The sequence below is a fragment of the Osmerus mordax genome, chromosome 15 (assembly GCF_038355195.1).
Source record: "Osmerus mordax isolate fOsmMor3 chromosome 15, fOsmMor3.pri, whole genome shotgun sequence".
Taxonomy (NCBI): Eukaryota; Metazoa; Chordata; class Actinopteri; order Osmeriformes; family Osmeridae; genus Osmerus; species Osmerus mordax.
The window spans coordinates 1,107,496-1,135,370 of record NC_090064.1 but is presented as its reverse complement, the minus strand read 5'-3'; the positions used below and the strand labels follow the sequence as shown (position 1 = coordinate 1,135,370).

Below are 27,875 nucleotides of genomic sequence, written 5' to 3'. Positions count from 1 at the left end.
GTACAAGGAACCCAGGGGCGTAGGTTTCAATCTATGTCCCACCTACTTTTGAAAACAGTAAATGCTACCTCCCTCTAATCTCCCCTCTCCCTCCCCTACCTCCCTCTTATCCAGTCTCCACCTTACCTTATCTCCCTCCCATCCACCCTCTCCCCTAACCTACCTTCCTCCCATCTACCTTCTCCCCTACCTCCCTCTCATCCACCCTTTACCCTACCTCCATCTCATCCACCCTGTACACTACCTCCCTCTCATCCACCCGCTGCCTTACCCTACCTCCCTCCCTCTCATCCACCCTCCCCTACCCCCCTCTCCCCTACCTCCCTCTCATCCACCCTCTCGCTTACCCTACCTCCCTCTCATCCACCCTCCCACACCCTGCCTCCCTCTCATCACCCCGTCCTACTCATCACTTCTCAGTCCATCTCTGCTCTTTTACCTCCGTTGGAGCTGTGCTGCGACAGTGAACTACAACCTCACCCTCTATTGAACTGACAGATTGTGTCAACCGCAGGCTTCTCTATCAGGTTCAACAAGAGACTTTCTAAAAAGACAAAAGGACAGAGTAAAACGAGGAGAGAACGAGGGAGAGAGATAGTAATGGCAATAGTATCTCCATGGACCATGGTGACCCAGGCATCTAACAGTTCTCAAGTTATTTCATCATGAGGAAGCATAAGTCTATACTACAGTTGTGACATGTTCATCTACTCAGATAAGACTGGCTACAGAGATAAAAAGTAGAGGACTTAATTTGACTAAACGGTGAGCACAGAGACAACTCAGGCTTTATCGCAAAAAAGCGACAAACACTAAAAACACGTGACTCGGATTCAGCAGTTAGTGTCATGTGTGGAATGTTGCTTGTCCTGTGCCACCCAAAGAGCTTCTACGCTCACGCCCTCGGCTTGACTTTCTCCTGAATGGGACCTTTAATGAGGTGAGCGCTGAGAGCGACTGAAGGGACAACCTGCGCCTGGACACCCACGAGAGTCGTATGGTAACTTTAAGTGATCCAGAATGATGAATTCTTCGGGATACCATGTTTTTAGGCAGGACAGGATTTTACCCTGGCCTATTTTCTCTTAAGCTGTTCCGTTTATCTGGGGCAAATATTTTTTTCGTAAATGAGCAGGATTTAGCCCACATTCAGACTCGAAGCCAGTCGAACATGACCGCGCTCAGCAGCAGATGTCGGTGGTGTTTCACCCTGGCGCTGGTTATGTGTCTGTGCTGCGTTATCATCTTCTGTGAATATCTAATCTACTACCCGGCGATATGGCGCTGCGCCTGGCCAGGGCTGGACGGTAACGGTGCTGGGCAAGACAAACCACTCCTCGCAATGTTCCTTTCGGATACACACCTCCTCGGTGCAGTGAAGGGCCACTGGCTGGACAAAATACGCAGGTAAGCGCGGGGGGGGGGGGGGGGGGGGGGGGGTAATAAATATAAAATAGGTTTAGGTTTATTTAGGTGTAGCTAACATTTAGTTTTTGTGTTTGTGTGAGTGTTTGTGTGTAGTTGGCAGTTGGGGTTATGCCCTCTGGAATAGCATGTTCATAGTGTTCTCAACCTTTGTGTGTGTATGTGTGTGTGCATGTGTTCTGCAGAGAGTGGCAGATGGAGCGGTCTTTTCAGACTGCTGTATCAGTGCTGCATCCAGAGATGGTCTTCATTCTGGGAGATATCTTTGATGAGGGCAAGTGGAGCACGCCAGAGGTACTGTTCATACACACACAGACACACCTGTGGCTCCAGGTTAGATTGACTGGTAACCCTTCCTTTTACAGTCCCTTAAGTACTAGGTATTTGCGTAGAAAATAAAGGGTATGTTTTGTGTATTATTGGGTATTACCGATTGGTACCAAGGTGGTAAATACAGAAATAATTCGAAGTATTTACCCATTAACTAAATACTAACATGCTGGTTATTACTGGGTAATTTTCACTGGTAATAATAATTAGGTAAAGACAGAAAACAAAACGTAGTATTTACCTGGAAACGTATAAATATTACTATTTAAATACCGCTGGTAGTAAGTTGGTTACCACAGGAGAAATTTACATATGGTAAATTACAATGTGTTATTGGGTAAATACCACTGCTACTAAGTAGGTCTTTACCTACTTAGTAGGTAATGCCCAAGCTCCAGCAGAATTACTAAGAAAAAGCTCTACTATTACCCTGCAGTTACCTAAGGGTTTATGTCAGTAACAGTCCACGTCTAATTAGAATATAAGATCGTACTTTCCAATAAAAGACCTTTTCAGATATATTTACCGATGATGGACATACTCATTTACTTGACTGGTAACAACCTCCGCGGGAAGAGTTTTCCTCTACTATCATGGTAAATATTCTTGGATACTGGGTAAGTTCTTGCGCATGTTTGGACTATTTACTCAGTAAGCTAAAACTGTAAAAGGAAGCTGTGTTTGTTTCCATGGTGTTACCAGGCTCCATATCCTTTGTAACCAAATATTACTTTGTCAACGTCACCCTTACGTTCCACAGTGATACCAGGTAACACATGGCTATTTACTCAGTAAGTAAGCTGAAACTGTACTGTAAAAGGAAGCTGTGTTTGTTTCCGTGGTGTTACCAGGCTCTTACCATATCCTTTGTAACCGAATATTACTTTGTCAACGTTACCCTTACGTTCCACAGTGATACCAGGTAACACATGGCTACTCAGTAAGTAAGCTGAAACTGTACTGTAAAAGGAAGCTGTGTTTGTTTCCGTGGTGTTACCAGGCTTTTACCATATCCTTTTCAACTGTTCATTCCCTTTTCCATGCAATAAACACAAACTTGGATTATGTTACTAAGAAAAACATGACAATTCAAACTGTAAATTGTAACATTATTTTAAATTAAAGCCATGGCATAACATGAACAAATACAAAGGGTAAATCTATACAAACGTCCATGTAAAATCTTAAAATTCCAATAACTTCGTACCATAGAACACATGTCAGTATGAGTTTGGCCCCTCTGGTTTGTCTTTCTACAGCTCCTTTAAAATAAAACATAGTATACAAATATCTAAGATTCTACCTATTTGAAGTAATATGTTAGAATACAAAATCGATTGGCTCATTGATCTGAGTGGTAGCCAAGGATGCTGTGGTGGTGTTGGTTCTTTAGAAGTGGTTGCACACTGGGAATCGTTTTTTCCTTGCCAGCAACCTCTCCCTCTGGAGCCTTCTTATTAAGCTTTTACCACCTTGAGCCGTCCTCTGAAGTATTATTTGTCTAAATGGCATACGACTAAAACAGATGTTAAATTAGATTAAGTTGTATTAGCACTCAGGAACTATGTTTTCTTCGTGAGCAAAACTTTGCACGCAGATATCGCGCATCGTGAGATTAAAATGGCTAGCAAAGATTAAAATGGCTAGCTTTGGCCTCAAACTATGTTCTGGACCAATCATCGTTCTACTGGCAGCTAATGGACAGTAATAGACCGATGGTTCATCCAATCACCTGCCAACTAATATATGGAAGTTCCGGGTTTTATTCGGAAAAGTTCTTGTCATCAGTGAGTGGTTTCGACAGTAAATTGGGTTAGGGTTATATTAAACTAGAGAGGGTACAATTTCTGGGGAAATTGTAGGGTGTGCTTGCTTGCGTCGGTTGCACAGGGGTCTGTTTTTAATGACATTTTTACAACTGATATTTCTGTATATTTTATATAAAAATGCATACTTATTATTTCTAAATATTACATAGATTTAAAAGCATCTTTTTTTTGCTGCTCATTTACAACTCAAAATACGAGTGAAGTGTAGAATGAAATAGATGTCTTCTCATTTGCCCTGCAAGAGGCAGCCTCATAGCTGAATCAAAACGAATAAATTTGGCAGACCGGTGTAAAAATTGACCTAATCTCTCTAAACTTTTACGTTTTTCCCTTCTCGTGATATTTTCAGGCATTTAGCCTACTCATATTGCATTTATTCACTAGAGAGCAGGGATGTAGTGGGGGCTAAACGCACGTAAACGCCGTTTACGCACCTCCCGAAATTGTGAAATAGCGTTTATTCACCTCTAAATTGCGGAAATTGCGTTTATCCACCTCTAAATTGCGTTTATGTGCGTTTACGAACATCTAAATTCCCTGCGCCTCGTATTCTGCCATTGGAATAATCCTAAATAAATTTGGTGTAATTTTAAAACACCAAAAACTTCATATTTCATATTGTTGAACATACGCTGTAGTCTGAATCATTTCATCTGCGCTGTAATCTCTGTCTGTGACCCTCCAATCAATGCGTTGCGGCTGCGGCACCAATCAGGATCCACGAAGTATGTAAACACATACACGTTGTGGATCAGCCTACCTGTTCGTAATGGATATATTAGCCATGGATATCAGGCGATTTTTGAAGAGACCATCGAGTGCTCCCACTCCCACAGATGCCTGCAAAAGGCCTCAAGTACAGAGTAAGGTCAATTCACGTTTGTAAACGTTGTTTTGGTTCGCACAACGTCGCATTAAGACAGGGACAAACGCTAGCGGCTAGCCTAATAACGTGCTTTCAAATACGATGATGCAGGTACAAGCCAACCTTCCCAGCTAACACAGTTACGTTGCCCTTACGTTGCCGCAACGTCACTCGATGACCAAACATACTGTAACAAGCTGAGTTATTGTGTTCCTGTTATTGTCAATCGGTTGTGTTATGCATGTTATCAGCAAATTGATGTGGTTCTGTGTTAAGACCTATTGGGGGGGGGGGGTTGTCTCACGAGAGACAATCGAGAAGTTTTGGGGGAGTTTTGAGAGCGGGGTTCTGTTGGTGGCGTGTGAGCGAACTAGCGAGAAGCACGGCGTGGTCACGGCCAACAGTGATCAAGATTCATCGGTTCTGCATTTAATAAAAACAAGGAAGTCAGAAACCATTCCCTGCCTCCTTAATCTCATACGCAACATTGAGGAGAACATTACACTGGTGTCAGAAGTTTAAAGTGACGGACTGGTTTCTTCTTCGGGTTAGCCTAGCCGGCTAGCAGAACCGCCGAGCATAGCCGTTGTTGTACTGCCAGTAGACATGCCGCACGTGGGAGGAGCCCGGCCGAAAGTTAAGGAGGAGGAGATGAGCTACAGTTATGCCCGTGCGGAGGGTCTGGCGGCGGAGTTTGAGCGCGCTGCGGAGTCCAAAGCCCGGTTGAAGCTGGCGGCAAGGAGCATGGCCAACGACGCGGGTATGGGCCCCGCTGACCCCCGACAGAGCGGAGGACGTGAGGACAGCTACCTCACTGGAATGTGGGCCCGACCTCAAGATTACAGCAGAGAGAATGCGCAGCCTGTGTGGCAAAATGGCGGTGCCCATGCTTACCGGGCCCCGTGTAAAACACCAAAGTACTCTGGTAAGGCAGACTGGCAGGCATTTCACGCCCAATTTGAACTGCTATCGCTAGTAGCTCGCCCACCCCCGTTCCATACAGGAGGCTTTGGAGTTGGCTCTGGAAAGGGAGATTGTGGAGGGCGGGGCCATGGAAGGTGGTCCTGGTGAGGGTGGTCCTACAGTGAGAGCTGCTGCATGCACTGACACAGCCCAAGTAAAGCCTGCATGGGTGGCTGAAATTACTGAACTGATTCGGGCCGTGTCCATGCATTCGCCACAAAGTGCCACGCGCCCTTGTCAACGGCCTCTAGTCTGCTGGGGATGTGGAGAACCTGGCCATCTCCTCAGACAGTGCCCCAAGCACTCCAACGACCAGGGAAACGGACAGGGGCCCATATAGATGGGATGATACGGACCCCTGGCATTATGTCCCATGCTGCATCATCGAGGGAAGGGGGATCCAAACAGCACTCCCCCCTGAAGCAGACAAGAACACAGAATCCACGATGGTGGTAGGTTGGACTCATGCTGGGAACTTTTGCCACGTTCCCGTCACCATATGTGGGGACTCATGTACCGCCCTTGTGGACACGGGCTCCACAGCGACACTGATGCGGCCAGATGTGGTTCCGGAGGGGACACAGTTGGAGCAGACTACAGTGCAGCTGAGGACGGTGACTGGTGAGCTGGCCCCTATGCTCGGTAGGGGGAGGGTGACGTTGAATGTGGGAGGGCAGACAACGGACTTTACAGTGTGGGTAGCACAGGTGAAGGACCCCTGTATCCTGGGGCTGGACTTTTTGAGGTCTGCGCGCTGCCTGCTGGACCAAGGGGAGAACACATTGACCTTCCCCGGGGGCCCCGCTGTCATAATGATACCGCCCACACAGTCCTCAAAGCCACACCCCCTGGTCGGGACAGCCGTGGAGACATACGGCCATGACACGGAAACCCCAGAAGAGAGCAACGCCCCAATCCACAGTCCCCTGCCACTGGTGCCCCCTGCCCCCAACAACGGTCAGCCCATCTCTGCACACTCCAGTTCATCTCCCCCAGCCCAGTCATCTACGGTGGAGGGGACAGATAGGTTGACAGCGGTGAGAGAGATATGGAAACAGAATTGTGACCAATTGGAGCAATGGCAGCAGGAGCTGTGGGAGGTGCTATCTAACTTCACAGACATTTTTGCACTATCAGACGATGAAGTGGGCCTGACACACCTGGTGCAACACGAAATAGACACCAGGGATGCGCAGCCCATCAGGACGCGTCCCCGGCGCCTCCCCATGGCTCACCGTGAGGCTGCAGAAAGAGCGGTGGAGGAGATGCAAAGAGATGGCATTAGCGAACCATCAGACAGCCCATGGGCCTCGGGAGTGGTGATGGTTTCAAAAAAGAGGACCTCCAAAATGAGATTCTGCGTGGACTACAGACCGCTGAACAGTGTGACCAAAAAGGACGCATACCCATTACCCAGGATCGATGAGTCACTAGACTTGGTGTCTGGCTCCTCCTGGTTCTCTTCACTCGACCTGCGCAGCAGATACTGGCAGGTGCCACTCAGCCCTGAAGCGAGACCAAAGACTGCCTTCTGTATGGACAGGGGGTTGTGGCAGTTCCGCGTCCTGAGTTTTGGATTGTGCAACGCCCCAGCCACCTTTGAAAGACTCATGGACCAGGTGCTGGCTGGCATCCCCCGTCAGAGATGTCTGGTGTATTTGGATGACATCCTGGCCCATGGGAGCTCCTCCACAATCTTTCTGCTCTTGACGAAGGCGGTCGCATTTTTCTATCCTCCCCTCCCTGACCTTCCCTGCTTGGCTGTGTCTGTGTCTTGTCTTGTCTCAAGATACTCTCTCATCATCACTCTCCGAAACTAGAAGCATGGAATTAATTAGCTGGTCTCTCAATGCTATTGACACCATCTTCTCGAAGAGAAGCTCGGGTGCGGGGGAACCCAACTGTCCGGACGGGACGTTCGCAGCTGGCTACACGATGGACGCGTGGGAGAATTGGCGTGTCGTGTGTCTAGCGGCGCTTTCCGTGGAGGACGTTGAAGACATCTTCATATTCGGAACCATGATTACAGGCTTTCTGCTGTTTGGAATAGGCGCTGGCTTTGTATATCGTAAAATCAAGGAAACGGCTGCAGCCGTCAAAAGCCCCGTTAGGCTGCCCGATATGATTGAAGCGGTGGGCAGAGTTGCTGGAGCTCAGTCTGTGAACTTACAACGCAGCATTGATTACAACAGGGATAAGTTTGCGGCTCTGCAGAGGAAGATGGAGGACTTGGAGACCTTCCTGAAGGGTGGACGTGAAAATTGAGTTGCGGCTACTCGTCAAAACAACTACCCCAATCTTATCCTCTTTCGGCCCCGTAACCAGCACAAGCCCTGGCCAAGGTCGTTGCTGGAAAACAACTCCCCTGGAGAGCGCTGAAGCGAGACTATCTTGCTCCTCCCTCCCCCCCCCCACCGACATCTGTGGTTTGGTCTCTTCCCGGGTCATGACCAAGGATGTCTCCTGGCCAACACAATCTGCATAGGGAGAATCGGACTGATTGTGGCCTAGGTCGAGGGCGCCAACCCAGACTTACTCACACATTAACTTTCACCTACTACAGATATCACCACCCCCCCACCCCCATCCAACGCCTTCGCCTGCTTGTTTCCCCAGGGTGGCTGGCGGTTCTGTGTCCAGCGCCTACCATGGCTGCAGGTCCAGATGCTGCTTGTCTACCCCCCCCCCCCCCCCCCCCCCCCCACTCGTTGCAAGTATCGTGTTTTTGTAAATGTTGTTGTGCTTATGTGCTGAGGTTTTTGTCTGTTCCCACACTGTACTCCTCTAGGAGCATTGTCTGGGTGTTGCCTTTTTCTCTCCTCCTCTCTCCTCATGTTATGCTGTAACTTTCTAGTTGGCGCCGAAATTGGCTGCCTAGGTAGGCTCTCCTACCGAAGTAAATTCCTTGTCTGTGCAAACTTTCATGGCGAATAAAAACCCATTCTGATTCTGATTCTTTCAAACAGCCTTGGAGTCGTTGAGGCTGGTGCTGCAGAGAGTGTCTGCGGCGGGCCTGAAATTACACCCACAAAAGTGCTGCTTCATGAGGAAGGAGGTGGAGTTTTTGGGTCACAGACTGGGAGGAGAAGGTATCAGCACACTGGAGGAGAAAGTACATGCCGTGAGAGACTGGCCCATACCCGCTAACCAACGGCAACTGAAGAGCTTCCTTGGCCTGGCCTCATATTATAGGAAGTTTGTGCGAGGTTTCTCCTGCACAGCCGCCCCCCTGTACCACCTGCTGCAGAAGGGGAGGGGCTTCACCTGGACATCACAGTGCCAGCAAGCCTTCAACTCCCTCCAGAAGGCGCTGACAGAGACCCCCATCCTCGCCCCCCCTGACCCCTTGTTGCCGTTTATTCTGGACACAGACGCCAGCGACGTGGGCATGGGAGCGGTGCTAGCTCAGGCGGGGCCAGAAGGAGAGAGAGTAGTGGCGTATTTCAGCAAAACCTTCAACAAGGCTGAGTGCCGCTACTGCGTCACGCGGCGAGAGCTCCTTGCCATGGTGGCGGCGATAAAGCATTTCAAGTACTACTTGTGTGGGCGTCCCTTCACTGTCAGGACGGATCATTCAGCGCTTCAGTGGCTGATGTCCTTCAGAGAACCAGAGGGCCAAGTTGCACGCTGGATTGAAATGCTGCAGTCCTATGTTTTCACAGTGGTACACAGGGCCGGAGCCAGCCACACCAACGCAGATGTCCTGTCCCGCCGCCCCTGTGCTCTGGGTGGGTGCCGTCACTGTGAGCGGAGAGAAGCACTGGAGAGAGAGCTCCGTATCGAGGAGACGACGTGCCCCATGCACGAGGGAGCTGGACCAGTCTGCCGGGAAACGAGGATGGTTGACGTGGCTGAGTGGCAGACACAACAGGAGCAGGACAGGGACATACAACCGGTGCGGCAGTGGGTTGAAGCAGGACAAAGACCACTCTGGGAAGAGGTGACGGGGAGCTCCAATGCAACAAAAGGACTGTGGGCAGTGTTTGATGCGCTGAGAGTGAGGGATGGGATACTGCAGAGAGCCTGGAAGGAGCCTGCCACGGGAGAGGAAAGGTGGCAGGTGATAGTCCCCAGTTCACTGAGAGACGCTGTGCTGAGAACATCCCACGGGACCACTGGGGCGTGGCACTTTGGAGTAGCCAAAACACTCGTCAGGGATTTTACTGGGGGCGGGCCAGACGGGACGTGGAAGACTTTTGCCGCCGCTGCGACCTCTGTGCGGCCTATAATGGCCCCCCGGACCAGTCCCACGCACAACTACAGCAACAGGCGGTGGGGGCTCCCATGGAAAGAGTTGCTGTGGATGTCATGGGCCCATTTCCCCACACGGACACAGGCAACCGGTACGTCTTGGTTGCCATGGACTATTTTACAAAATGGCCTGAGGCGTACGCAATCCCAAATCAGGAAGCAGAGACAGTGGTTGACGCTCTGGTAGAGGGCATGTTCAGCAGGTTTGGGGCGGCAGAAACCATCCACAGTGACCAAGGGAGGAATTTCGAATCACGGGTCTTTGCCACCATGTGTGAGCGTATGGGCATGCATAAGACCCGGACAACAGCGCTGCACCCCCAGAGTGACGGCCTCGTCGAGAGGTTCAACAGGACCCTGGCAAAGCAGCTGGCAATCCTCACCGCGGAGCATCAACGTGACTGGGACACGCACCTGCCCCTCGTCCTCATGGCCTACAGGTCTGCTGTTCAGGAGTCCACCTCATGCACGCCTGCCCTCCTCATGTTGGGGAGGGAGTTAAGGACACCAGTGGAGGTGGCCTTTGGCAAACCCCCTGACACCCCTGCTGTTCCTCCAGGGAGAGAGTACGCCAGAAGACTCCAGGATCGGATGGAGTCCGCCCACATCTTTGCCCGAGACCAGCTGGAGAAAGCGAGCATGAGACAGAAAAGAAACTATGACACAAGGTCAAAAGGGAGACACTTCCAAGCCGGAGAGCTGGTTTGGGTGCACAGCCCACAGAAGAAGGGGCGGTGCCCCAAGTTGGACTGTCATTGGGTGGGGCCTTGTCAGGTGGTGGAGCGGCTGAGTGAAGTAGTGTACAGAGTCCAGCTGCCGGGAAAAAGAAAGCCGGTTGCACTCCACAGGGACAGATTGGCCCCCTACAGAGGAGACTCCCTCCCTTCCCAAACGCCTGTGCGGAAGGGCGACGGCACTACACGCAGACACACACGTGAGCCTGGTAAAAGCTGCACATACTTCTCCAGAGACAGTGACAGACCCCCCTGTTCACACCCCTCCTCCCCTCCCCTTCCCATCACACACACCTTTCACTGCACAGGGGCGTGGCCCCCCCCCACCAGGCAGAGGCGCTGGTGTCCCCCACTCATCCACTGCGAGAGACAGAGACGTCGGCCGGGCCATCTCAGACACTTTGTGTAGTCCCACTTTGTTGAGGGGGGGCTGTGTAACGAGCTGAGTTATTGTGTTCCTGTTATTGTCAATCGGTTGTGTTATGCATGTTATCAGCAAATTGATGTGGTTTTGTTTAATGAACATGGTCACATAGATTACTTGAAACATACATATGCCTGGGTTTCCGAGCTGCTGCCATCAGGTTCTGAAGAAATGCCCCATTCCACTCCTTCCATCATGGGGCGACCCTGATAGCTGGAGAGGGCCAGCTCCTCAGCAGGGGTGAAGTCCTGTGGAGGAGGGCCCCCCAGTTTTCTTTGCCTAATTTTTCTTCCTGTTGGCTGCAAGCAATTTCATTGTTCTACAGGCCCTTTGTAGCTATACCAATATCTTACACAAGGGACTGACTCAGGCAATTCAGCCTTGTACTTGTAGGCCTTAAAATATGTGCAAGTATTGCCTACTGCTACTTACCGTTTTGAATTATGGTTTTATATTTATTTTTTATTTGCTCCCACGATCGTTTGCCACTGCCAGGGTAATAATAATACAGCAACAAAAGTTTAACGTTATGGAATGCACACGTGTAATTATGGTCACATCTTGTGCCTGGGGCATAAGATATCAATAAGTCATGTAGCTTACGCATTTACAGCGTCTGCTATTTTCTGCCAGCTTGGCAGCAGCGACTTTGTTGATTTTTGTCTGTATTATATGTCTGTATTCCTGATATGTTTGTATTACAATATTTCATGCAGGAGGAGTAGACAAAGTTTGTAAGATTATTGTCTGCTCCTCCTGCGTGAAATATGCGGCTCTTGTTTTGTCCATGTTTGCGATTGGACATACGGTGCAAACACCACCCCTTTATGTGAACGCGCACGTCTCTAGATTGGAAAGATCTGGGTTGAGTTAGAGAGTTGGTAACCGCCGTCGTAGTACAGCTTATCGTGATTGCGATTGTTAGGCTTTGTGTAGCTGGGTAACTGAAAGTAATCCAGAGCATGTTGATCTTGATTCGTAGTACAGGCCCCAGATTTACTGAAGTAATGCTGCCAGCATGTACAGTTAGGTCCATAAGCCATCGTTAGGCTGAAAAATCAAAACAAACCTATCAGAGATAGCAAAAACATTAGGTGTGACCAAATCAACTGTTTGGTACATTCTTAAAAAGAAAGAACGCACTGGTGAGCTCAGCAACACCAAAAGACCCGGAAGACCACGGAAAACAACTGTGGTGGATGACAGAATAATTCTTTCCCTGGTGAAGAAAAACCCCTTCACAACAGTTGGCCAGATCAAGAACACTCTCCAGGAGGTAGGCGTATCTGTGTCAAAGTCAACAATTAAGAGAAGGCTTCACCAGAGTAAATACAGAGGGTTCACCACAAGATGTAAACCATTGGTGAGTCTCAAAAACAGGAAGACCAGATTAGAGTTTGCCAAAAAACATCTAAAAGAGCCTGTACAGTTCTGGAACAACATCCTATGGACAGATGAGACCAAGATCAACTTGTACCAGAATGATGGGAAGAGAAGAGTATGGAGAAGGGAAGGAACTGCTCATGATCCAAAGCATACCACCTCATCAGTGAAGCATGGTGGAGGTAGTGTTATGGCGTGGGCATGTATGGCTGCCAATGGAACTGGTTCCCTTGTATTTATCGATGATGTGACTGCTGACAAAAGCAGTAGGATGAATTCTGAAGTGTTTCGGGCAATATTATCTGCTCAGATTCAGCCAAATGCTTCAGAACTCATAGGACGGCGCTTCACAGTGCAGATGGACAATGACCCGAAGCATACTGCGAAAGCAACCAAAGAGTTTTTTAAGGCAAAGAAGTGGAATGTTCTGCAATGGCCAAGTCAATCACCTGACCTAAATCCAATTGAGCATGCATTTCACTTGCTAAAGACAAAACTGAAGGGAAAATGCCCCAAGAACAAGCAGGAACTGAAGACAGTTGCAGTAGAGGCCTGACAGAGCATCACCAGGGACGAAACCCAGCGTCTGGTGATGTCTATGGGTTCCAGACTTCAGGCTGTCATTGACTGCAAAGGATTTGCAACCAAGTATTAAAAGTGATAATTAGATTTATGATTATGTTAGTTTGTCCAATTATTTTTGGTCCCTTAAAAAGGGGGGGGCACATATAAAATGTGTTGTAATTCCTACACCGTTCACCTGATTTGGATGTAAATACCCTGAAATTAAAGCTGAAAGTCTGCACTTAAAGCACATCTTGATTGTTTCATTTCAAATCCATTGTGGTGGTATACAGAGCCAAAATGATGAAAATTGTGTCAATGTCCAAATACTTATGGACCTAACTGTATGTATGAGTGTGTGGATGGTGTTTGTGTGTGTGTGTGTGTAGTCTGTGTGTGTGTGGATGGTGTGTGGTCTGTGTTTGTGTGGATGGTGTGTGTGTGGATGGTGTTTGTTTGTTTGTGTTCATAGTTTTAGCTCGCACCTTTGTATGATCCTCCTCAACCTCTCCACTCTCCTCTCTCTAAGTACCAACCAGTTGGTACATTTGCTCCAGTTGATAGAACATGTTCCCCAGAGAACACGTTCCCCAGAATGACAACAAGGAACTCTTTCATCAGACTAGAAGAAGAAAGACGGCTAACCTCTGTGCTTAGAGTGGGGATAAAAATCATTTTAGTTTGGTGTTTGTTGTATGTGTGTTTATTTAATTCTGTAGAATAACTTCTTATCATTGATCATAATAAATTATGATCAATTCATATTTTGTAATTATGATATGTAGTTAGGTAATGGGTAAGATGATGTGTATGGGTAGTATTGATCATATGCATGGTGAGGTAATGTGTAATAAAGTAAGTCATAGATAATGCATATGTAATGTGTGTTCAGAACTGGCAGGAGGACGTGAGGCGCTTTAATCACATCTTTCGTCACCCTAACAACACTGAGCTCATTGGCATCATTGGGAACCATGATATTGGCTTCCATCATGAGTGAGTTCACAAAGCTTTTGCTTAGTTAACACTTGTTATCAACAACAATGTTATCATCTAATGGCAGGGTTACTTAGCAACACTTACCACTCAAAACCACAGTTTCTCAGCAATACTGTTCACACCTACCAACAGGTACTGTTATACGAATAACACCTAACAACCATGATATCAACTTTCATCATGAGTTCCCATGGTTACACTTAATACACTGTTGGCACCCAACAAAGCAGTTGCTTCAGTTACATTTAGGTCAAATGTACCGACACCCTCACTCTAGATCAGGGATTCCCAACCCTGGTCCTCAGGGACCCCCTGTCCTGCATGTTTTAGATGTTTCCCTGCTCCGACACACCGGATTCAAATGAATGGGTCTCTATCCAGCTTTGCAGAAGCCTGCTTATGACCATAAATTTGAATCAGGTGTGTTGGAGCAGGGAAACATCTAAAACATGCAGGACAGGGGGGCCCTGAGGACCAGGGTTGGGAACCACTCCTCTAGATCCTGTTAAGAGGCGACACTGTTAACACCTTGCAAGAAAATGGAACCTACAGAACACACTTAGCAATTCTGATCTCTGTATCCCTTTTGTCAGGATGAGTTGGTCGAAACTGGAGCGATTTGAGAAGGTTTTCAACTTCACCTCTGCCTCAGTCATCACTAGGAAGGCAGTCAAGTAGGTGTTCACTACAACCATGTTCCTCTCGCACAGTAAACACTGAGCCAACCAAGTGAAGGTTGGGCTATTTTTTCTGTTAGTCTTGCATCTGTGTTTGTATAGCTTTATTCTAGTGAACAGCATGGCCCTGCATGGAGACCACTGTCCTATCTGCCAGGCGGTGGAGACACAGCTGTATAGGATCTCCCAGGCTCTCAACTGCTCTGCTCAGGTCAGGTTTCGTCGTCAACCATGTCAGAAATGACTACAATAAAACAAATTCCAAGTTGTGTTGTATAGCAGAGGATGCTCATAGACAGCTACAACAATCTTGCCCTCCATTTCTTCTAAAACGCCAGTGACATCTTAACATTAATAAGCTTTCGTGACACAGCGTCATGCTTTTTCGCGCTGCAAAATATATTTTTGTTTCGCGTGACTCGCGTGCACGCATGAGACATAATATGGAAGCAAATCAGTGACATAATGTTTTGAATTTTAAAAAGCATGGAATACTGAAATTTAAACAAGACTGAATTCTCATGTGCAAATATTTCAATGTAAAATAAAATAAAAAAAATAGAGACAAAAAATGTCGTGTAAAAAATGAGCCTAAAAAATCGAGCCTATCAAATTTAAGCCGTTTTTTGAGTGTAAAAAATTAGAGCCTAAAAAATCGAGCCTATCAAATTTGAGCCGTTATTTGAGTGTAAAAAATTAAGATTGTAACATCCGGGATACCAAAGATAGGTAGAGCAATCGAGCCTTAAATGCAAGATTTGATCACATCGGACCAGACCCCCACCAGAGCCCATCGTTGAGATATCTCAGATTTGATTATAGTTTTTGCATGTTCAACATGGATTATAGGTCAAAAGTTGAATGAACGAGTACTTATGTCCTTTCGATTTCTTAGAGGGTGAGTCGTTTTTGCCCATAACACGCTAGCATTCTGCTAATGAATGCTGATTGATTAGTGAAGGACAAATTACGACCACAGATCACGCTTGATGGCATCCGAAGCGGAACCAGAATGTCAGAGAATTAGAAACATTAGCAGCAACATTAGTAACAACATTAGCATACCAAAAAAAAAGTGACCAGAGCTTGCCGTAAAGCAGTATCTCTGGTCGTATGATGTGTATGACGTCATTGACGTCAATTTTAAAAGGCTTTTTAAGGCAAAAAAGCGACTTTAAAAAAATCCCGGCAGTGTGTTTTATTTTTGCCTCCCCCTCCGAATTCAACATTCAAATTACGAGACAAAAAAATGTATTCTGAGAAAAGTGGATTTTGAGGGGTATAGCTCCATAGACCTCAATTCATTCTGCACTCACCCATTAGGGCCCTCATATGGAACTAGAGTGGAACTGCAACCAGTTCACAACCCCGAAGTTTCCCGAGAATTGAAATTATCTCCTTATATTAGACATTCTCTGCCCCCATAATTCATTGTTATGGGGACAGAGATAATAATGAAAAAATAAAAAACAAAAGTTTTCAAAAACTTGTGAATCAATATGAATCGCTAGAAGACTGAATCGCGATTCAAATGCGAAGCGAATTTTTCCCCCACCCCTACTTTTTAGTGCTGCGGGAGAGAAATGCGTGTGCAAGCTAACTAGCTAGATAGAGCGAAGGGCAGTTTGTAACACTCAGAATGTAGCTCCTAGCTTATAGAACGCCGATTTAGTCAAAATAAAATAAATAAAGAGGTAAATAAATAGGCAAATACATAGATAAATACAGAAATAAATAAATAGGGCTATGAAATAAACCCTGAAATTAAAAAAAGATGGAAATCAATATCTAAATATAGCATAATATAAATATATAGCTGAATCGATTTACCTAAATAAATACATTTACTTATTTCAAAAGTTGTTATTTTGAAATAGGTTTTTGTAAAGACAACATTTATTTATTTCATGGGACTTTTATTTCATAATGCCACATTTATTTATTTATTGAGACTTTTATTTCCTAACACCACATTTATTTCTGTGCTGTATTTATTCCCAATCCTACATGCAAGTGAGAGGGGCGTGGTTAAATTCTCTGTCATCTCTGAAGTACCGTATTTCTTCGAATAAACGCCGCCTCGTTTATTACACAATGATCATTTTTTGTGCAGTGTTTATTCGAGGGCGGCGTTTAATTATAAAGAGAGATTTAGAGAATTGCAGCTGCAGTGCTGGCCTGGTCCTAACCAGACTAGGGCTGCAACTAACGATTATTTTAATAATCGATTAATCTGTTGATTCTGTTTTCGATTAATCGAGGAATCGGATAAAGAAAACAAAAACAAAAAACCATTAATTTCCAACCCTTTATTCAAAAACAGAACTGACAGTGCAAATTCACAGTGCAAAAAATCTTCAGAATGTGCACAAACAGGCACACAATTTTGAAAAAGTTATTAATATTAGCATGGATTTAATGCTATTTTCCAAGATGAGCAATTTATTTGAGTTTAGTTTAAAACTTTATTGAAAATTGAAAGGTTGTGGAAGTAGGCCAGACTTTATTAGAATAATCTGGTGTATATTTAAGATTTTTTGACACAATTTTGAAAAAAGTTAAGATTTGCGAGGATTAAGCTATTTTTAAGATACTCTGGTGTCTGTTTGAGGTTTTATATTCCTATAAATATTATAAAAGTCTACATTTTTCAAAATGGTATGGGTTGTTTTCACCCGGTACCTAACGCGATGCTGCAAAGTAGCGTCTTCCGAATGTGAGACGAATGTCGAAAATGAAACTAACTTCACCTCGGTCAATTAACACACTGTTTCGATGTATTTAGTGTGAAATGCTCCCACACCTTGGACGACTTGGGTCGTACTGATTTCTCTGCCTCCGCCATGTGTTTCAGAACAACGTTACTCAACAACGTCTCTCCGATGGCCTTTCCTCTACCTCCGCTCCGCGCTCAACTTAACTTTTTTTTTATACTCAAACATCTCTGCGACATATTGAGTTGCGTAATAATCGCGCGACACAACGAATCGATAATGAAATTCGTTGTCAACGCTTTTAATAATCGATTTAATCGATTCATTGTTGCAGCCCTAAACCAGACTCTCGTACATTGCATTTGTACAGAGAGTCTGGCCTCGCTCCATTGACAAGCGTTGACTTCCTTGTAGGCGGGTACTCTGTTGAAGTTTAAAACTATTGGATCTGCCCAGAGCCACTCTGATCTGCCATAACCAATCGCTAGCGTTCGCCTTAGCCAATTCCTTCACCACTACTGTAACAGAGCTAGCTGCCGTAGCTGGAAAATCAACTGTTCCCGAACCCCGTGGGGAGGAGGGCCACAACATCATGGCCACCAACAAAATTCAGCAAAACTTGTTCTTGCTCCGGCTTTAGCCGGTGTTGTAGTTCCGGCTTTAGTGCTAGCGCACGACATCAACGTCATCGTTCTCAGCCACTCCCTGTTTGCTGATTCGCCGGTAGAAAATCTACCGGAGACATCTGACTTACGTACCTCATGGCCAGACCTAGTACAGAAGCAAAATCTAAATTGAGCGGAAGTACGTAGGTGGACAGAACCAGGCTACTGCAGTGCGGCCATAGACAAAGAATGGACAAGGAGGTAAAACACAAAGCATACTATCAAATTGAAGCCGCACATGTGTCTACATTGTGTAGTTATCTGAAGCAGAATGCCGAAACGTTCTTGTACTTCCAGCTCTCAAACAGAAAGCTGTGCAGAAAGCACTCACCAGCAGCAACATATCTGTAGCACGTGAACTTGGGGTTAATGAAAGGCGAATTCGCCAGTGGTGAAGTCAGCGACCTCCAGTGACGTGCGGTGATGTCAGTAGGATGCTAGGCACTGAGTTATGAAAAGCCAGATTACCTCATTTATTGTTAGGCTAATACGTCAAAACAGTAAACGCAGTAAACAGTAAAAGCAGAATTTTTTGCCTGGTGTAATGATGTTAGCTGCGCAAATGTCCAGTAATATCTCGATTTTAAATGGTCCATTTTTGATCCGTAAAGTAGATGATTTCTGGCATAACATATTTACGTGCAAAGACACAGCAGAGTTGTGCTTTTTGACCTACATGTTGAAGAATACAGGATCGAAGTCCGCAATGAATGGACAGTGAAAGCAATGCTTATTCTACAATTTTTCTTTTTGATTATGCGTAACTGCTACATTTGTCATCGTAACGTCTAAACAATTGTAATAACACACATTGCATATTTAAATCACAAGAATAAACTGTAAAAATACAAATACAAGTTTATTAAAGAAAATTATTTAATAAAAAAAATTACGTTTGAATTTTGGCAGGGTAGACACTGCCTACCTTGCCTACCCAGACTGCACGTCACTGGCGACCTCACTATATTGTAGGCTACATGAAATTGTCACAATTACATTATTATAATGTATCATTTGTTTTCAACCAATGTCATAATTTATAATTATTTATACCATGATCTGGGTGAATACTCAATTCTGATTGGCTGCAGGGGTGTCCATTATCCGGTGATATTCGGACACCTACTACGTAGTTGCAGCAAAACTGTAATCTAGCAGCTCTTATCAGTTCAATCCATTTCAAAATATTTGTACATATATTTGGTTCAAGTTTTTATATTATCAGTTCAATCCAGTGGCGGAACCAGACTTTTATATATGGGGTGGCCAAGGGGTGGCCAGGGCTACTTCAGGGGGTCCACAGACCAAGACTGAAAATGTGTGTGTAACCTTAGCCTGGCATCTAAGCAGTGCAAATCATTCATACGATTGCTGATGAGAAATAGAAATTCAAATTCACTTAAGCCTGAGTTCTTCAGTGTGGCCTAGTATGGTCCACTAGTAGGGATGCGTATTGATAAGATTTTAACGATTCCAACTCCTTATCAATTTCTGCTTATCGATTTGATTCCTTATCGATTCTCTTATCGATTTTTCTATGTACTTTGGGTATGTTGTTTAGGCGTTTTCAGGCACATTCAACAGGACTATTAAAAAGTTTAACAATTAAAATTCTAAGTTTAATAATGGATTAAAAATCGATATGCTCAGTTTAATAATGGGACACCCGAACGTTTGCTGATAACACACGCCGCCCCGATAACGTGAAATGATCAATAAGATCAATACTAATGGGAGACCAATGCCGGAGCTAATTGCTTCACACAGTAACAAGTGGTTGTGATCACTTTTGTGCAGTTTAGCTCTACCTTAGATAGTTAGAGATGAAGCGCGAACGTTAGCTGCGCTGCTGCATGCATCGAACACATGACGTTCCAGTAACTTCATTACATGCTGTGTGTTCAAATCCTTCTTCATATTTGTAGTATTTCCTCCCTTCGACGAAATATACTTTTTACACGCGTTACAAGTGGTGTTGTTGTCATTTTGTCGTGTGAAATACAACCAAACTTTAGAACGCTTCTTCCTAGTTGCCATGTTTGCTGCAGTCTGTCTGAATAAACTATAAAAGTTTGCGCATGCGCAACGGCACAGAGAATCGTTAACAGAATCGTTAAGGACTTTTGCTAACGATTCCAAGGAATCGATTCACTGGGATACCCATCCCTATCCACTTGGGTTACTTTAATCAAATTCTACATGTACTATGAATAGACCGTGTCTCTACATCTGAATTGCAACTAATTTCTTTCTTACACACACTGTACTGTACTCACAAACTGGAGAGACTTTTGGTCACTCTGTTGTCATGAATATATAATCTGGGTCTAACCAGGTTAGAGGTTAGATTCTTTGATGAACTTTTACATTAAAACATAACTATAAGTGTATACTCACACAAAAAATGCCACAGCCATCAAAACAAGAACACTCATGAATCAACAATGAACATTTTAAAGTGAGGCTTACCGTAATCTTATTTTTTTTTTGTGTAGGCTTACATGTGTGGCCTACAAACAAAAGCTAAATTTGGCATGTGAGTGACTGATTGCCTAGTATGCTCTGACCTGGTGCCTGTAGCCTTGGGGAAAGTGCAAGGACTGGGATCCATTTCCACTTGATCCCGTTTGCTCAGCTTTTTGAAGAAGCCTGCTATCCCACCCTTTCTTTTAATGTTTGAAGTGAACCCTAAGCAAAAATAACATGTAGGCCTACACATCCAATTAGCCTACCCACATTTGAGTCCAATCTCAATCTTAAACATATCCCCATTATTATCTTCAATCAACTACCAGCCTTTAAAGATCCTGTACAGTAAATTCCATGTTTTTCTTCTAAGTACATTATATACGTGTGAAATGAGTTCCTGAAAGCATGTGCAAAGCGCTAAAACTTTGTCACACTGAAATGTGGAGTTAAACCGAAGAACAGTTTCTCTTCCGTTTTCAGATCAGGTTTTAATGGGCGGAGCCAAAAAGCCCTATCTACGTCATTTCGCCCTATCTACGTCAGATCACTGAATGGCTCCTCCTGCTGTACTGTTATTGTAGCCTACATCAGCTAGTTAGCTAGCTTCAGGATGTCTCCCACCACCCGCAACTGCATCTTCCCTGGATGCAAGAACACTTACATAACTATAAGTGTATACTCACACAAAAAATGCCACAGCCATCAAAACAAGAACACTCATGAATCAACAATGAACATTTTAAAGTGAGGCTTACCGTAATCTTATTTTTTTTTTGTGTAGGCTTACATGTGTGGCCTACAAACAAAAGCTAAACTTGGCATGTGAGTGACTGATTGCCTAGTATGCTCTGACCTGGTGCCTGTAGCCTTGGGGAAAGTGCAAGGACTGGGATCCATTTCCACTTGATCCCGTTTGCTCAGCTTTTTGAAGAAGCCTGCTATCCCACCCTTTCTTTTAATGTTTGAAGTGAACCCTAAGCAAAAATAACATGTAGGCCTACACATCCAATTAGCCTACCCACATTTGAGTCCAATCTCAATCTTAAACATATCCCCATTATTATCTTCAATCAACTACCAGCCTTTAAAGATCCTGTACAGTAAATTCCATGTTTTTCTTCTAAGTACATTATATACGTGTGAAATGAGTTCCTGAAAGCATGTGCAAAGCGCTAAAACTTTGTCACACTGAAATGTGGAGTTAAACCGAAGAACAGTTTCTCTTCCGTTTTCAGATCAGGTTTTAATGGGCGGAGCCAAAAAGCCCTATCTACGTCATTTCGCCCTATCTACGTCAGATCACTGAATGGCTCCTCCTGCTGTACTGTTATTGTAGCCTACATCAGCTAGTTAGCTAGCTTCAGGATGTCTCCCACCACCCGCAACTGCATCTTCCCTGGATGCAAGAACTCCAGCTGTGCTGCAACGCCATTTAAGTTCCCTATTGATTTTGAAAGGAAAAATAGGTGGATAGATTTTGTGAAGAGCCACGCTCATGGAAAGCTTCGGATAAACTCCAACAGCCGCCTCTGCACTGACCATTTCACAGCGAACAGTTTTAACATGGACCAGAGACAGACAGGGTTCACCAACACACGGCTTCTCTTGCAGCGCGGAGCCGTACCGAGCATCGCCCCTCCGGCCGTTCATCCTCCGGTCGCACCTGGACCATCCACCGCCGCCAGCAGTTCATCACTCAGTTCTGTGTGCTTGTTATAATTATACTAGATAACTTTTCCAGAGGTATCTCTGCTATGAGTTAGTGCAAACCGCTAAATTGATATTAGGCTACTCGGTGTAGAATGATGATATTTTGGTGAAATGGTAGCTAATGTGTTAGAAGTAGCCTAGTTGGAGAGCTCACTGTCTGCTGTCTCTGGTGTCCCTTTTTACTGTTACAGCTCAGGGGAACATTTCATTTATATGCATCTGTATGTTTCACTCATTGAACAAATACATTCTAATTCTAAACGGTTTTGTTCGGCTTGACATAGCGTCCATTATCTGGGTCGGAGGTAGGCACTAGGCAGCGAGGGGCGGAGTTTCAGCTCCTTCAGGCGACACGCCCCCCCAGTCTCAAGCAGAGAAGACTGCTGATTTTTTCTGATTTCAAAGCCTAATTTAACATACTTGTCTGTGTTATTTTTTCATTCGAATTTGGATGGGTAGTTAATAATACATTATTCTGTGATGTGGCGAACTTAAAACTCGTTTCCAGGTCCACTTTACAAGATCTTTAAGTTACTGGATCATGGCTAGCCCTACTCTGAAATACGTATTTCAAACAGGCACTAGAGAGGGTACAATTTCTGGGAAAATTGTAGGGTGTGCTTGCTTGCGTCGGTTGCACAGGGGTCTGTTTTTGAATGACATTTTTACAACTGATTTCTGTATATTTTATATAAAAATGCATACTTATTATTTCTAAATATTACATAGATTTAAAAGCATCTTTTTTTTGCTGCTCATTTACAACTCAAAATACGAGTGAAGTGTAGAATGAAATAGATGTCTTCTCATTTCCCCTGCAAGAGGCAGCCTCATAGCTGAATCAAAACGAATAAATTTGGCAGACCGGTGTAAAAATTGACCTAATCTCTCTAAACTTTTACGTTTTTCCCTTCTCGTGATATTTTCAGGCATTTAGCCTACTCATATTGCATTTATTCACTAGAGAGCAGGGATGTAGTGGGGGCTAAACGCACGTAAACGCCGTTTACGCACCTCCCGAAATTGTGAAATAGCGTTTATTCACCTCTAAATTGCGGAAATTGCGTTTATCCACCTCTAAATTGCGTTTATGTGCGTTTACGAACATTAAATTCCCTGCGCCTCGTATTCTGCCATTGGAATAATCCTAAATAAATTTGGTGTAATTTTAAAACACCAAAAACTTCATATTTCATATTGTTGAACATACGCTGTAGTCTGAATCATTTCATCTGCGCTGTAATCTCTGTCTGTGACCCTCCAATCAATGCGTTGCGGCTGCGGCACCAATCAGGATCCACGAAGTATGTAAACACATACACGTTGTGGATCAGCCTACCTGTTCGTAATGGATATATTAGCCATGGATATCAGGCGATTTTTGAAGAGACCATCGAGTGCTCCCACTCCCACAGATGCCTGCAAAAGGCCTCAAGTACAGAGTAAGGTCAATTCACGTTTGTAAACGTTGTTTTGGTTCGCACAACGTCGCATTAAGACAGGGACAAACGCTAGCGGCTAGCCTAATAACGTGCTTTCAAATACGATGATGCAGGTACAAGCCAACCTTCCCAGCTAACACAGTTACGTTGCCCTTACGTTGCCGCAACGTCACTCGATGACCAAACATACTGTAACAAGCTGAGTTATTGTGTTCCTGTTATTGTCAATCGGTTGTGTTATGCATGTTATCAGCAAATTGATGTGGTTCTGTGTTAAGACCTATTGGGGGGGGGGGGGGGGGGGGGGTTGTCTCACGAGAGACAATCGAGAAGTTTTGGGGGAGTTTTGAGAGCGGGGTTCTGTTGGTGGCGTGTGAGCGAACTAGCGAGAAGCACGGCGTGGTCACGGCCAACAGTGATCAAGATTCATCGGTTCTGCATTTAATAAAAACAAGGAAGTCAGAAACCATTCCCTGCCTCCTTAATCTCATACGCAACATTGAGGAGAACATTACACTGGTGTCAGAAGTTTAAAGTGACGGACTGGTTTCTTCTTCGGGTTAGCCTAGCCGGCTAGCAGAACCGCCGAGCATAGCCGTTGTTGTACTGCCAGTAGACATGCCGCACGTGGGAGGAGCCCGGCCGAAAGTTAAGGAGGAGGAGATGAGCTACAGTTATGCCCGTGCGGAGGGTCTGGCGGCGGAGTTTGAGCGCGCTCCAAAGCCCGGTTGAAGCTGGCGGCAAGGAGCATGGCCAACGACGCGGGTATGGGCCCCGCTGACCCCCGACAGAGCGGAGGACGTGAGGACAGCTACCTCACTGGAATGTCGGCCCGACCTCAAGATTACAGCAGAGAGAATGCGCAGCCTGTGTGGCAAAATGGCGGTGCCCATGCTTACCGGGCCCCGTGTAAAACACCAAAGTACTCTGGTAAGGCAGACTGGCAGGCATTTCACGCCCAATTTGAACTGCTATCGCTAGTAGCTCGCCCACCCCCGTTCCATACAGGAGGCTTTGGAGTTGGCTCTGGAAAGGGAGATTGTGGAGGGCGGGGCCATGGAAGGTGGTCCTGGTGAGGGTGGTCCTACAGTGAGAGCTGCTGCATGCACTGACACAGCCCAAGTAAAGCCTGCATGGGTGGCTGAAATTACTGAACTGATTCGGGCCGTGTCCATGCATTCGCCACAAAGTGCCACGCGCCCTTGTCAACGGCCTCTAGTCTGCTGGGGATGTGGAGAACCTGGCCATCTCCTCAGACAGTGCCCCAAGCACTCCAACGACCAGGGAAACGGACAGGGGCCCATATAGATGGGATGATACGGACCCCTGGCATTATGTCCCATGCTGCATCATCGAGGGAAGGGGGATCCAAACAGCACTCCCCCCTGAAGCAGACAAGAACACAGAATCCACGATGGTGGTAGGTTGGACTCATGCTGGGAACTTTTGCCACGTTCCCGTCACCATATGTGGGGACTCATGTACCGCCCTTGTGGACACGGGCTCCACAGCGACACTGATGCGGCCAGATGTGGTTCCGGAGGGGACACAGTTGGAGCAGACTACAGTGCAGCTGAGGACGGTGACTGGTGAGCTGGCCCCTATGCTCGGTAGGGGGAGGGTGACGTTGAATGTGGGAGGGCAGACAACGGACTTTACAGTGTGGGTAGCACAGGTGAAGGACCCCTGTATCCTGGGGCTGGACTTTTTGAGGTCTGCGCGCTGCCTGCTGGACCAAGGGGAGAACACATTGACCTTCCCCGGGGGCCCCGCTGTCATAATGATACCGCCCACACAGTCCTCAAAGCCACACCCCCTGGTCGGGACAGCCGTGGAGACATACGGCCATGACACGGAAACCCCAGAAGAGAGCAACGCCCCAATCCACAGTCCCCTGCCACTGGTGCCCCCTGCCCCCAACAACGGTCAGCCCATCTCTGCACACTCCAGTTCATCTCCCCCAGCCCAGTCATCTACGGTGGAGGGGACAGATAGGTTGACAGCGGTGAGAGAGATATGGAAACAGAATTGTGACCAATTGGAGCAATGGCAGCAGGAGCTGTGGGAGGTGCTATCTAACTTCACAGACATTTTTGCACTATCAGACGATGAAGTGGGCCTGACACACCTGGTGCAACACGAAATAGACACCAGGGATGCGCAGCCCATCAGGACGCGTCCCCGGCGCCTCCCCATGGCTCACCGTGAGGCTGCAGAAAGAGCGGTGGAGGAGATGCAAAGAGATGGCATTAGCGAACCATCAGACAGCCCATGGGCCTCGGGAGTGGTGATGGTTTCAAAAAAGAGGACCTCCAAAATGAGATTCTGCGTGGACTACAGACCGCTGAACAGTGTGACCAAAAAGGACGCATACCCATTACCCAGGATCGATGAGTCACTAGACTTGGTGTCTGGCTCCTCTTATTGCAAGGCAGCTGCAGAAACGCCACAAGAAAAGAGGCCAGGGTGATAACTATTTACTCATTTTACTTTGTGATATGACACACAATTGTGATGTGTAATGTACAATATAAGCTGATATTATTAAGGAAGTACATCTACTTTCGGAAACAGTAGTCTACTATTTCACTGAAGTATTAGCATCATGACATTAGCCTGTGTTGCCCGGGCAACACATACTACAGTGGTCTATGATGTATCTGTTTTCAATCGTTAAAATAAACATTCCTCACATATACATTTTCGTTGTAGGATTTATTCTGACATTAGTAAACGATTTGTTGGTGAAATTACCATTACCTGTGGTTTCAAACCAGTGTAGCTCACTGCAAAGCTGTAGCTTACGCGAGACACTACAAAAACATCTACACTACACAGCTGTTTAGGAAGTCAAACGGCGACAGAACATGTTCGGCACTCCCCTTACTTAAATCAAAAGTCTATCTAACTACTAACCTGGGGGGTATTCGTCGTAGCTTGCTAAGCGGTTTAGCGAGCTAATTTTCAGGCTAAGATAAAAAACGGCCCTCTTTTTGGTTCGTGGAAGCAATTTTCGATAAATCACCATAGTAACATATCAATTAGCACTAACCTGCTCCAGAGCAGGCTAACGTAAGTGTAGCTGGATAAGCTTGCCACACCCCCGGAAAATAACATGGCAGCTCCCTTTTTGAGAGACCCAGTTGACCAAGGAGCTATATTTTAGTTCGATTAGCTTTCCATACCAATAGAGTTCTTCGCGATTGCCAAGATCCTTTATTTCTCACGGATGAGTTGTTGTTTGAGCGATATCGATTTAGCGGACAAGGACTCATTTATTTGCAAGACCTTCTCGGGCCGTACATTGCAAATATCACACGCCGCAGCAAGCTTTATTATGAGCTTATGCTGCTGTATGTGAATATGTAACGCTATGTTTTAGGAAATGTCTTGTCTTATCTGTTGTGCCTGTGCTTTTTATATTTTATACAGTTTTTATACTTTTTTTTAATACAGTTTCACTGTGGGAGAGTGGGAAACATATCGATTCCTTTTTATGTCTTGACATGTGAAGAAATTGACAAACTTTAACTGTGCTTCAGACTCTGCATAGCCTTGAGGTTTTTTGCGTCAGGTATAGGCTACATTTTTATACAGTATAGGCGATGCAGAAAACATTGGCAAAGCCACAGCATGCGTTGCTGTAAGAAAAGTGTACTTGGCGCTTAACCAGCTGATGAATCAATTCATCATATTCCCTGGCCATGTCCCAGTCAATTAAATCAAAGAGGGATTTACACATAGGCCTACATGCATATACACATATATAGTACATGATATAAGCTCAGTAGCCTACATATATCCTCATAAGTGTCTATGAATTCGTATCAATTAGATACTCTTTGGCCTTGTTTTTATCTAGCCTACTTATTCTGAAAGAGTTGAGATCATTATTTTCGCTTGCAAGATCTCATTCGATTATTAATTTCCATTAAGCCTACTGCCAGCAGGCACATTTAAAGAAATGTGATCTGATTGGGCTAATGAGTCACTTAAGATGAGCCTATACATTTCCCCAAAACTTTCGCATTTATAGCTTATGGAAATTTTGCCAAGCTGCTTGTCTTGCTCTGGCAGCGGCGGTGTTTGACTTAGCCATGATAATATTCTTATTGTCTTCGCAAAGACAGACTCATTATAATAGTTTGCTCGGATGGTGAGAATAGCCTATCACCGCTCTCTCTTTCATCTTTTCCGCCATCATACCGTTAGAAAATCACAGTTTTGGTGATCGACCTTTTCTGCCTTTTGAAGTAGGACGTGCACGTGCAATTTCCCTGATAAGTTTAGCCTGATTGAAATTAACCACATGATTTGGATGCGGATCAGCCGTTGACGAACCGATATTTGCTGTTCTCACTCATCTCGCTAATGTTAACGGGCTAAAGGGACAATTGATTAACTTAGCTTCAACCCTTACGACGAACGGGG

General features: G+C 45.5%; 1 protein-coding gene across 1 annotated transcript in view; it reads left to right on the top strand.

Annotated features, from left to right (window-relative positions):
* Window positions 1–1,171: 1,171 nt before the first annotated feature.
* The window catches only part of LOC136957530 (metallophosphoesterase 1-like), a 42,428-nt gene continuing 15,724 nt past the window's right edge, over window positions 1,172–27,875 (top strand). The window contains exons 1-5 of the mRNA XM_067251528.1: window positions 1,172–1,407; window positions 1,611–1,719; window positions 13,661–13,764; window positions 14,361–14,441; window positions 14,547–14,655. Of these exons, the coding sequence (XP_067107629.1) occupies window positions 1,172–1,407; window positions 1,611–1,719; window positions 13,661–13,764; window positions 14,361–14,441; window positions 14,547–14,655 (639 nt within the window). The remainder of the gene's footprint in view (window positions 1,408–1,610; window positions 1,720–13,660; window positions 13,765–14,360; window positions 14,442–14,546; window positions 14,656–27,875) is intronic.